The following is a 12,523-nucleotide window of genomic DNA, read 5'->3' on the forward strand; positions in this document are numbered from 1 at the left end:
GGGACTGGCACTGGTAGCTGAGGATTGTTGCAGAGATTCCAGATACTTTCACTTACCATGTGCCAAAATAAGTCCAACAGCATTTTGCTGGCTGAGTGGGCTGGATGGAACATTCAACCCTTCGGTCTGGCTGTAACGATTGTGTATCTGCAGATTGCATGACTAAAAAACAAAAACAGCCAAATTACGAAAGCCCAATCATAATTTTCAGCCTGACATTAATACGTTTTAACGAATTAGTAATTTGAAATAACTATTGCTAATCCGAAATAATGAATTACTAATCCAAGATAACAAATTGCTTGAGCCTCCAGATGGCGCTGTTTTGCATTGATTCCCATGTGATTTGAGGCATTCATGCTTCATACGTCTGAGGGTACACCCCTAAAAATAAATTCCAATAGACACCAATGATAAATCCTTTTATTAAATTATTTTAAAAATACAAGCCTCATAGGCGTCCAAGCTGGACAGCAGAATAATGTTCTAAATAAATTTTTAGTGGTTTGAGTTTGAATTTGAGAAATTCTCACCCCAATCAGACCACCCCTAAAATGAAAGAAATTTCACTGCCCGGAAAAGCAGCCATTTTAAAAATGCAAAATGGCTAAATAATGCCACTTTCAGACCCGATTGCGTCCAAATTGCTGATAAATGTAAGCCCTGAGTACGGGTCAGAGGATCAGTGCCATATTTTTTCAATTCCCCAATCCCTAAACATAGAATATTTAAGTGTATAACTTTTTATTTTAGAAATTTGTTAAAATGAATTGGCCATTTGTTGTTTAAGATTAGTAATTCATTAATTTGGATTAGTAATTTGTTATTTCGGATCAGTAATTTGTTATTTTGGATTAGTAATTCGTTATTTCAGATTAGTAATTTGTTACTTTGGATTAGTAATTCGTTATTTCAGATTAGTAATTTGTTACTTTGGATTAGTAATTTGTTATTTTGGATTAGTAATTTGTTATTTTGCATTGGCAATTCATTATTTTGGATTAGTAATTTGTTATTTCGGATTAGTAATTTGTTACTTTGGATTAGTAATTTGTTATTTTGGATTAGTAATTTGTTATTTTGCATTAGCAATTCATTATTTTGGATTAGTAATTTGTTATTTCGGATTAGTAATTTGTTACTTTGGATTAGTAATTTGTTATTTTGGATTAGTAATTTGTTTTTTTGCATTAGCAATTCATTATTTTGGATTAGTAATTTGTTATTTCAGATTAGTAATTTGTTACTTTGGAGTAGGAATTTGTTATTTTGGTTTTGTAATTTGTTATTTTGCATTAGCAATTCATTATTTTGGATTAGTAATTTGTTATTTCAGATTAGTAATTTGTTACTTTGGATGAGTAATTTGTTATTTTGGATGAGTAATTTGTTATTTTGGATTTGTGATTCATTATTTCAGATTAGTAATTTGTTACTTTGGATTAGTAATTTGTTATTTTGGATTAGTAATTTGTTATTTTGCATTAGCAATTCATTATTTTGGATTAGTAATTTGTTATTTCAGATTAGTAATTTGTTACTTTGGATTAGTAATTTGTTATTTTGGTTGAGTAATTTGTTATTTTGCATTAGTAATTTGTTATTTTGCATTAGCAATTCATTATTTTGGATTAGTAATTTGTATTTCAGATTAGTAATTTGTTACTTTGGATGAGTAATTTGTTATTTTGGATGAGTAATTTGTTATTTTGGATTTGTGATTCGTTATTTCAGATTAGTAATTTGTTATTTGGGATTAGTAATTTCTTATTTCAGATTTGTAATTCCTTATTTCGAATTACTACTTCATTAAAACGAATTTGTGTCAGGCTAGAAATTTATACTTCATTGGCTTTATTGGGCTTTTGTAAATAATGGATTACATGTAAATTGTATAATCAATCATCACCTTAATTTTGTCCAACTGCTGTATCGGTTTCTCAAGGCATGTTTACATAACATGACAATTTGTTAAAATTGATGTTTTTCAGATAAAATAATTAAGGTTGAGGTTGAGAGTGTAGTCCAAACTCTTGATCACATATTAACACTCTTTAGTTTCACAAATTAATCATTAGAATTTTCATCTACAACTTGAATTCTCAATAATTAGAATTCTTATTAGAGTACATGCACTTTAGACTTTTGGAGATGCACACTACAGTCTTCAAATTCTTAGCGTCTTCAAATTCTTAGTTGCTAGTGCAATTCAGTCTTGGATTAAGGGTTTACCACAAAAATGGAGAAAATGGAGAAATAATCAGAATGATTAAAGAAAGACATGTTTTCAATCCTAACTTTGCAAAATGTGTAAAATTCCTGTTTTAAATACATCAAGTATACACTAACCGTTGCTGAGTTTTTACATACAGAGCCTTCAGGAGCCTTCACAGGATGCCAGATGCCGCCACGGTCAAATGTAATATTTGTATGAATTGAAAGATCATCTCCAACCTGGCTTGCCAAGTACACACCACGCATTGAGGTTACACGGTAAAAATCTGTCGTGGCAGACCTCTCAGCATACTAGCACAAATTGAACAAATTGGGAGGGTAACAGGAAGATTGCAATCATGGGATTTTAGTAACAATCATGAAAAAATAGAATCTAATAACATGACATTAAATGATGTGTCTTTTGAATGTAGAGACATGCATCTCAAGAGCATTTTATGACCTGCAAAAACAAATGTAACAATGATGGAGTGTATCATGGACTAAATGCTCTATTTCTATGCCAATGAGTAAACTTATGTATCATAAATGTATCCTCACATAAACACTTTGCACATAAACTGATTTTCTAAAAATACATATACATGTACCTTTGAGATATGAAAGGACTAGGCACTAAGTTACCAAAGAAGCCCAGGTTGATAACAGGTCATGATACAGCTTGATAATTTGCAACAAGAAGGGCTAAGAGGTTCAATTTTTATGGAATTTGCAAGACATTACCAGGTGTTTCTTGAGTGATACAGAAAACACAATCCCATCAGCATCAGAGGTATACAAAGTTCCAGACCCTGTGCCTAGAGAAGGAATAATCATCCATAGATAAACAGAGAAAAAATGTGCATTTAAACTATTCAAAAGTCTCTGAAATAGTGGGTTCCCCATTCTACCATAATTGACACTAAAACTACTTACTTACTCACAGAGAACATTTTTTCCTACACTTTATGTAATAATTGGGCTTCAAAGAACACAATACTAGAGACTATCGACAGTCTCAGCAGAACAGGAGGCACAAGGGGTAAAGTACAAGTATTTAGCATGCATATGTGTACATGTACACATATGTCATCACAGCTAAGTAGGCAAAACTAAATTGACTTCATATTCTGTGTTAAGAATATGCTATATATGCACATATATGCATACAAGGTAACATGTTTTGCAGCAAGAAAATTATTGATCATCCAGTACCTTATGTATGAATATTTCAATGAAAAGCACTGGTAATCTCTCTCATCACACATGTACAAACAAATGTAAATTTAGAGTTAAAGGGGCTCACAACTTCCAGATTTTTTAAAGAAGTGATCAACTTCCTACAGCAGAATCTACTATAAGCAGGAAATACCTTTCACACCATTGATCAATTTTTCAACTTTACTGGAAAAGAAACAATACAAAGAATTACCGAAATAAAAAAGCAATTTCACTGACATCAAAAAGAGGCCTGACATGTGAACTTTTCAAGTCTTAAAGCAAGAAAAATATCAAGTTAAACCCTCATTTTCCTTTGGTTGGTTTGTCAAGGTATTTTAAGAAATTTTTCAGGAAAATCTGAGTTGCGACAATTGGGAGGGTATTTGAATTAGAGCCAAAGGACCCGACTGCGGTACAAAGTCAATCAACAACAGGGTCATTTTTAAAAAGGAATTGCTGACCCACTGAACTACAGCCATTATGGTCCCGCACCACTACAGTCTACCAAGAGATGTACACAACTGGTCTAGCACCACTACAGTCTACCAAGAGATGTACACAACTGGTCTAGCACCACTACAGTCTACCAAGAGATGTACACAACTCTGTATTTCTTGATCATCAGGCAAGAGTAGAGAACTGTGCAAATGCTTAAAAAATGTTTGTACATATTGTTTATCACAGCAAATCTGTAGAACATACATGGAGCTTAAGGTGTATCTATAATGCATGGCACTACTGTCTGCAACTAATACAAATTTGACTCCATAACAGTGCTACAAATATACATGTACAGTGCAAACTACACTACTAGCCAGTGAAATCAATAGCAAAGGTTTACATCTACTTAACATATATTATCTTGTTTATGCACAAAGAAACATGGGAGGGCACAAAAGCGATGATTCAGTGCATTCGATTACTTCCCTCATGCTGACCCTTGTTGTCATTACAAGATTAGAGGGGTATGGCGATCTTTTGAGATAAACAAATGATCTCTGGTGAACCCCTTCACGTCGGGACGCATAAAGACACGCCGTAAAAATTGAGATCCTCAGCCTGCTTTTCAGCTATTATTCTCGGCCCACGCTCGAGCGAACACGGTGAAAGAAGGCAGACCCTGGCTCTTGTGTAAATGGTAATTGGTCTTTGTGTGTAGCCCAGAAATGAAAAGACCGAATTTGCATCATAATCAGCAGCTTCACAATAGTCCCCACTTTGAAAAGAAGCAACGGGAATGTGGAAGCTTGAGTAGAGCCGCGTGCCACTGAACAATCAGCCTTTTCACCGTGCAGAGCACGCTGGCCACAAACCGAGAATTTGCGGTTTGGCAGGTGGCCTTCGTGGACAAGCGAGGCTGGAATTCTTGGAGTCAGCTTTCGGAAAGAAATTCTCGCGGAGAAGGAGTTAATTGAGGTGCCTTGACCAGGTCAAAAGGTCATGCAGTGATTGGATTTTCAACATAAATTCAAAGCGTTGAAAGCAATGGACATCCACAAATATGTTTCTGGCCTTTCACTTACAGAACTTTAATATACTTGATCCATAGTTGAACTAATACACAGCCTTTTTTTGCATTGTATTGTGGAGTACTTCCCGAGTAACCAGCTTAACAGATCAATTACTTGAGCTGGGCCCAAGTAAGCCCAAGAGGTCATGTGACCGTATGGAACACAGCTTGAATAAATAAGTGCAGGGAAAATAATCGAATGCACTGATTGTGAAAATTCAGCATGGAAATTGTAAAAGAACCTACCTCCTTCATCATCAACATGAATAAATAGCATGCCTTCATTCATGTCCAACACTGAAAAGAACTGAAAGAAAAAACAAAACATACATTTCAAATAGCCAAACTAAAAACCAAAGTATCCACATGTCTATCAGTGACAGCGTGAAACAGAAAAAGCAAATGCTTTCAAGTTAATCTGTGAAAGCAAACTATTTCTGGCTTCCTCGGAGCTCAAAAGTCTGCACTCTGCTGGAACAATTTCTTAGTAAAATTGTGCAGGATGGATCCCATTTCAGGAGGATTTGGCGTACTTCAATGTTCATATTTTCTGAAAGAGTGAGAATAAGTGCGTCTGCACGTATCACCATCTTAGCAGCGGTCATCCATATCTTGCTAAGTTATACCTGACATGAACACTGCAGCATTTTGATGATAATCCACATAAAAATCCACCTACTGAATTTCAAGGTGTGTACCTCAAACTCACCCATAGTGTTCCTCTTTTACAGTACATTTAGGCTAGAATCTTTGTTTATTGGATTGCTAACATCGCTTGAAATGTTGCAGAGATGGAAGAACAAAAATTTTAAAAATGTAAGTTCCATTTTTGAAGTTAACTTCAATTAACTTAAAGTCAGAGTCAAAAAAAGTAAATATGTAAATTTACAAAAGTCCTTTTTTCCCAAACACTAAACATACAGTCAGCAAACATACATGTACTCTCAATTTTTTTGTTCTCCACTGTACTTTTTTCATCCTTCCTCATGGAACCCTATGTATGAAATATACTTTCAATGTTTAGAGAGAGATACATTAAACTGACACAATGATGTCTTCGGATAATTATTATTATTACTTATTTGACCTTCATAAAAAATACAGAGACGAAACCAAAACAAAGTAACATGCAAGGACACACCTCATTAACATAAAAAATAAAAAATACTCAGGCACATACGTTTCAGAGGGAAACTATTATCGAGCATAGGCCGAGAATAATAGCTGAAAAGTGGGCTGAGGATCTCAATTTTTACGGCGTGTCTTAACGCGTCCCGGAGTGAAAAGGTTAAGGCCTTTTCCTAATGTATTTTGTGAAAATAAAATGAGAAATAATACCAGAGTGGTCAAAACTAGTGATTTTTGTGAGAAGTTCTTTTCACAAGCAGTAGTTGGTTTACGTTTTGATGTGATTTTTTTAAGGCTTAAAACTAAGAATTTGAAGTTTTCCTGAAGTTTTCAAACTGGGGGATACTGGCAGGTTAACGTACGCGAAGAGAATTGAAAGAAGACATTGTCTATCAGCAAGTATGGTCTGTTTGAGTTCACCAAAATGCCCTTTGGTCTTTGCAGCAGCCCCTCCACGTTCTCCCGAGTTATTAGCCTGATTCTCCAAGATCTGAATTGGGAGACTACCTTGGCATTCTTGGATGGCATTGTCATCCTGAATTGAAACTTTGATGAACACCTCCAGAGCCTGGCTGAGGCACAAGAACAGTTCAGACACCATGGACTGAAGCTTAAATCTAAAAAGTGCACCTCCTGCTTGAGGAAGGGTTCTTGAGTAGAGTTGTCAGTGAGAATTCCATAGAAATATCAGACAAAGATACCCAGGCAGTGAAGTCATGGCCAACACCACAGAGCACCAAGGAGGTTGAAAAATTCTTGGGCTTTGTCAATTACCACAGGGCCTTTGTCCCCGATTTAGCTGCACTTGCAGTCCCCTTGTATGCCATCACAGGGCGCAAGATGTTTCATTGGGGAGGACAGCAGGACGCAGCTTTCAAGGCTCTGAAAGACAGGTTAAAAAGATCACCTGTCCTTTCCCTACCAAATGCATGTGATGAATTTGTCCTGGACACCAATGCATGTGATGAATTTGTCCTGGACACCAATGCATGTGATGAATTTGTCCTGGACACCAATGCATGTGATGAATTTGTCCTGGACACCGATGCATTGGACATAGCCATTGGTGGAGAGTTGATGCAGGTCCAGGATGGCCAGGAAAGAGTCGTTACCTATGCAAGCTATGCCTTAAACCCTGAGCAGAGACGTTACTGCACAACCCGAAAGGAGCTCCTAGCTATCATGAAGTTCATACATCAGATTTGACATAACCTCTTTGGGAAACTATTTACCAACCACACTGACCATAGTAGCTTAACATGGCTGTTGAGGTTCAAGAAGCCCCAGGGCCAATTGGCTTGGTGGATAAAGGAATTGAACCAGTACAACATGATGCTGAAACATCGCAAAGGGAGCATACATTGAAACACCGATGTACTCTTACGAATAGGCAATACATCAGAGACTCACTAAATCCATGGTGTGGAACTGTTTAAGGAACTGCAGTGACCGTGTTGAAGTTCATTCATGCAAAAAACATTTAACGACGCAGTCCCAAGATGATCGTAATTATCATGCTGATGCTCTTGAATTATTCATGCCTGCTGCAGCGACTGCGGTCAACCCGAACATTCTATGCATGGTGCACAGACAGATGCTCGGTGTACATGTATATCTACTGGTTATCCTCGGAATGTGTAAAGTGGGTCGTGCATCTGCAATTCAAAGCGTCGGGGACATAAACATGGTGAATTCTTCTCAGACTGTCACAAAAAAGCGGACTCTGTATATGCTTCAAAGGTGATCAAAGCAATGCCTGAAAATATATATTTTACTCGGCACAACATTGAATCACACAGGGCTTCCTGTATTCTTATCCTCTATTTCAACACCCGTGCAGGTGTTCATGTACAGCATCGTTCGCATGCATGTATGCACCCAGACTCATGCAAGGATTAAACGATGGCACTTTTTGTCACTTCTTGAAAATAGAGAAACACAGAGGCTAAGCTTTTTGTTAGTTGTTTGTTTACAGTTACTATGAATTTAAACAACATTTTGATCATAAACTCAGGGATAATTTGAATTTTACCCCAAAACAAAGTAATAAGAGACAAAAAAATCTAAAGCTGCCATTAAGCATTGGGGAAAAAAATGTTTATTTGAGAGGCCAAGACGTGCAAGATTTCGGAAATGCATGTTCAGTCTTTGTTTTCAGTTTGAAAGACTTCATTCTGAAATTAACCTATGTCCCTTTTCTCTGAAAAATGATGCACAAAAAAAAAACAATAATCATTTTCACTTTACAAGACGAAGTCTAATTCCTTCTCATGTATTTGTGTATTTACGTCGCGAAAAAATTTGGGCATTAAATTTTTAACGGCCAAGAGCCCTTTTCAATCAGAATGAAAGTAAAAAATTATCCAATCTGCAAAGAAAAAATCCCCTTTCTAAACAATGATTGACAGCTCCTGTGTGTACTTTTCTGACGGGTTCCAAGAGTAGGCGGTGTTTCTCCCTAAACATTTACACAAAGTATTTCTTAAACTTGATTGGATGGCAAGCTCCAATCTGAATACCAGCAGTTGTTTTTGGAATTTAAAATTATGCCTCTGAAAGGAGACAATTGGCGTTGTAATTACAGCAGTGACAGGGGTTGGCCAGTGCAGACTATTTCTAAGTGCATGAATTTAGACAAACTCTGAGGCACAAAAGTGCAACTTATAAAGAAGGACCTCAAGGACCGCCAGTCAACTGAACATGACTCTTGTGCAACAATTAAGGGATAAGGGACTGGATTCCAATAAATAAAAAGAGTCACGGTGGCCACGGCTCTCCAAAGCGTCTGTGGAACCGACTGCAGCTGCTGCGGTCTGATTCTGATAGCTGCGCCCGGTGAAAAATTTAAATAACAATAGTGGGTTTTGTTAGTCAGTTCCTTTGATATGGTAAGTTGGCAAAGGCCGTGAACAGTCGGCTGGTTGCTAAGGACTTGTGAAAACCCCAGTGTCCGCGTTCAAACTGCAGTTCAACCTTTTGGACAAGCTCCCTAAAAGAAGGAACACTGCAGTTCCACTATGATTTACCATCCGCAGGTCATCAGGGAATCAAGCGCATAAAATTCAGGATAAAGGGGAAATTCTAGATATAGAAAGATATGTCTTATCCTATGAGATATGTAACCAAAAAAAGAAACCGAGCCATCAAAACAGGCACAGACCCACTGGACACCATGCAGGAACCCCCATGGAGCGGGTTCACACTGGCTTCACAGGTCCCTTTTTTGACTGAACTGTTCTTCCGTATATTGTCCGTATTTTTTCCAATTGGTCTGCTGTTGCTAAGTAGGGGAAATCTGTGGATGCGAAGGAGGTGTGCGCTGAAGCATGAGGGGTTTAAAGAGGCTGGCGGCCATGTGCCCTTTTGTCATCGAGGAAAAACATCATGAATGAGCATGATTTTTTTGGACATGATGAATACTGACAGCCGTTCTGCGGAAATTCCAGTATTACCATTTATTAAAGACGATGGGTCGCTACAGTCATCAAGAAATTGTTGGCGAAACTTCAGTTCGGGTTGGGACATGAACACGCATGTGTACACATACCTGTATATGTACTGAACATGAACATGTGCAATGGTCAATGCAAAGTGAGACATTGGGAACTCGCTACAAACGTGGCGTAGTACTTCTGTGTATAAATGATACATTAATACAAGTACTGAACTCCTTCTCCGTCCCATATCCATGAGCAACGTGATTTCAACAGTTTTACACCTTGTCCAAAGTTTATTTAGGTATTATAATTCCGTAGAATATTATCTCAGAGGTGGTGTGACATTTTCCAAATATGTTTCGCTGACCAAAACGATTGTGTTCAAACCATGCTTGACTCAACAGAATGATTGCAGGATACGTGAAAACAGCACAAACAGCCGGCTCAAATGGGAATTCCCTACTTTACAGGATACAAAATCACACTGGATTTTGAGTGAATTGTGTTCTGGTTATTTATTTTTTTTGGACACATTCAAAGGACCCTGGTATCAAGTCAGTATTCCTTCCAAGGACGGCGACCATGTCCAAGCTGCAAGTTTGCCCTAACTCTTGTCACGCACCGAAGCACTGCTATATTCTGCCTGGCAAAATCATTTTTTCCCCTCCAGAGCTGCCTTCAGTCAAACATGAAACCAACTACATGTACATGTACAATCACCATCCATTTATTCATTTATGACATCATTAGCCTAATATGGAATGTAAGGGTGTGAATATTGGAGATTGGAATACATAATGTTGGTCTGAATATATATACTCATAATTGGATGTAGTGAGAATTTAGTACTGTCCTGCAGCTGAAATGCTATACCTTGGGTGTTCTTAGTTGGTTATTAGTGAATTCTCACCACATGCATTTTACACCATCATGTGATCCGGGGCCATCGCAAATTTATTGTACATACCCGCTATATGCACCACGTGTACTTGCACATCTGAGGAGCAAGGATGCAGCATATAATGTATGAACTGAAACTTGTTTTCCATTTTTCATTGTGTTGCTATCAATGCCATGCCATATCAAAGCAAACATCCAAACCAACCAGTGCATGGGGTTTGGTTTGGTTTGGTTCGGTTCGAAAGTGCAATGTTCTATGATTTTGGGCTCGATCTGGCAGATTGGCTGCAGCACTAGCTGTTGCTCTCGAAAGGTGGTTTAGCCGCTGGTCCCTTTTCTTTGTTCTTCCACATGACTTGGTGTTTGCAGGCATATCTCATGCTCATAAAACTTTAAACTCAGAATTAATGTTGACTTCTCCAGAGGAGCTTTGGTTTTTCTCAAACAGAATCTCCAATATTGAGACATTTAAATTTTCCAATCACAGTAACTCACATGACCAAAATGCAAGGATGCATGTAGTTACCACATTTGTTGATTTCTAAAGTGTTTACGATGGGTGCTGATAATGTGTGAACAGTTTTTGAGCGATGTAGATAGGCCTACATGTGAAAAGCGAACTGTACATGTACAAGGTCAATCGTGGTACTGCAGCAGTCAACTCACTGCAAGATGAATCATTGTTTGACAATTCTCAACGCTGCATTGTTGAAGATGAAACACAAAGTTGAAGGTAAATTCGCAAACCACAATTACCATGCAAAACAAAGGAAAAGAATGTCTGTCTTAACGGCCATATTAAACTAGTCTGCAAATCGACCTAATCTGTGAACTGTCCTGGCAGGCAGGAACATCCTGTGGTGCATGGTGTTTTGCAAGACAAATTACACGAGCTGTGCTCTGAGTGTTAAAAATGAACAGCGTTTTTCTCGATTTTTCTCAAAAGCTGAAACGAATCCCTTGAATGATACACAAAGTCTCAAACCGGTAAATGTTGGCAAATTGCAATACATGCAAATCCTGTACAGTACATAAACGTATACATCCATTTTGGAATTTCCACCAGGGTGGCCGGCCGACTTCAGAAAAAAAACCTTGTGGTTTTAAGTTGGCGATTGAATGTCGATGGCGAACTGAAAGTTGACCGGTCGGTCAGCAGAAACTCGGCCATGTGCCAATTCAAAAGAATTTGCCCTGCCAAGGATTACCGGCCAATACGCAGAAGATCAGGCGTATTCACAAGGTTGGTTATTTGCATAAAGCTTGCGGATCCGCCGGGTTACTAACGGCTCTTTCATTTGGCAGGGATTAGTGTGCTCTCTCTGATTCCATGAAATGTCTGCATCACGTAACACACGGGCAATTTGGAGATGACGCCTTACACTTGTTCGTTACTGTTTTGGCAGTGGTTTCTTTCATATTGGTCAAATAAAACTGCAATGTAAATGGAGATACAGTTCAGGCATTTTGAGTTACAAAGGTATTCAAGCACATACATTTGTAGTATTCTATTCTCTTGATGGGAAAGAATTGTGATTTCAAGGTAAAGAAAGTATTTGTCAGAATTCCCCTTTTATTTCTCTATTTCTTTTCAGAGACAGGCCTAAGCAGCCTTCATCCATATTCACTTCTTTAATCCGTAACCTGTTTCTTTTTATTCTCAGGGCCATAGATTTCCATACACCATGCAAATAACTGCCAGTTTTTGTTTTAACAATTCAGGTACAGAGTGCAGACTCCCAAGTAGAATGCCCTTTTCTTTTGTGTTTGATTAGTCAGATCATTTGAGATTCACTGTAGTTTGCCATGTGATTGAAGAAGAGTGTGGGTCAGTGGAATTTATTTGGCATATGAAAGATGATGGCAAGGATATGTAACTAGTTTTGGGTGTGTTTAGGCACAGCTCTGTTGATTTGGAGACAGTATGGAGGTGGAAAGTTTGTGTGATCCTTAGAGCCACATGCTCTCAAGCCTGTAGCTGCCAAAGTTTGCTCTATTTCATTCATTGACCAATAAAGACCTTCTTTAAACATGACTGTTAACATGCATTCATAAACACCTCAGATAGTTTTCCTATTCACCAACACAAAACATGAGATAATGCCCACTGCAA

At 37.8% G+C, this 12,523-nt stretch overlaps 1 protein-coding gene across 1 annotated transcript in view; it reads right to left on the reverse strand.

The window, feature by feature from the left end:
- The window catches only part of sort1 (sortilin 1), a 79,526-nt gene that overhangs the window by 26,901 nt on the left and 40,102 nt on the right, over positions 1-12,523 (reverse strand). Inside the window, exons 10-13 of the mRNA XM_022243608.2 lie at positions 5,192-5,252; positions 2,959-3,032; positions 2,350-2,526; positions 57-162 (exon numbers count right to left, since the gene is read on the reverse strand). Coding sequence (XP_022099300.2) covers positions 57-162; positions 2,350-2,526; positions 2,959-3,032; positions 5,192-5,252 — 418 coding nt within the window. The remainder of the gene's footprint in view (positions 1-56; positions 163-2,349; positions 2,527-2,958; positions 3,033-5,191; positions 5,253-12,523) is intronic.

The sequence above is a fragment of the Acanthaster planci genome, linkage group LG04, assembly GCF_054643075.1.
Source record: "Acanthaster planci isolate LZ-2023a linkage group LG04, COTS_SCS, whole genome shotgun sequence".
Classification (NCBI taxonomy): Eukaryota; Metazoa; Echinodermata; class Asteroidea; order Valvatida; family Acanthasteridae; genus Acanthaster; species Acanthaster planci.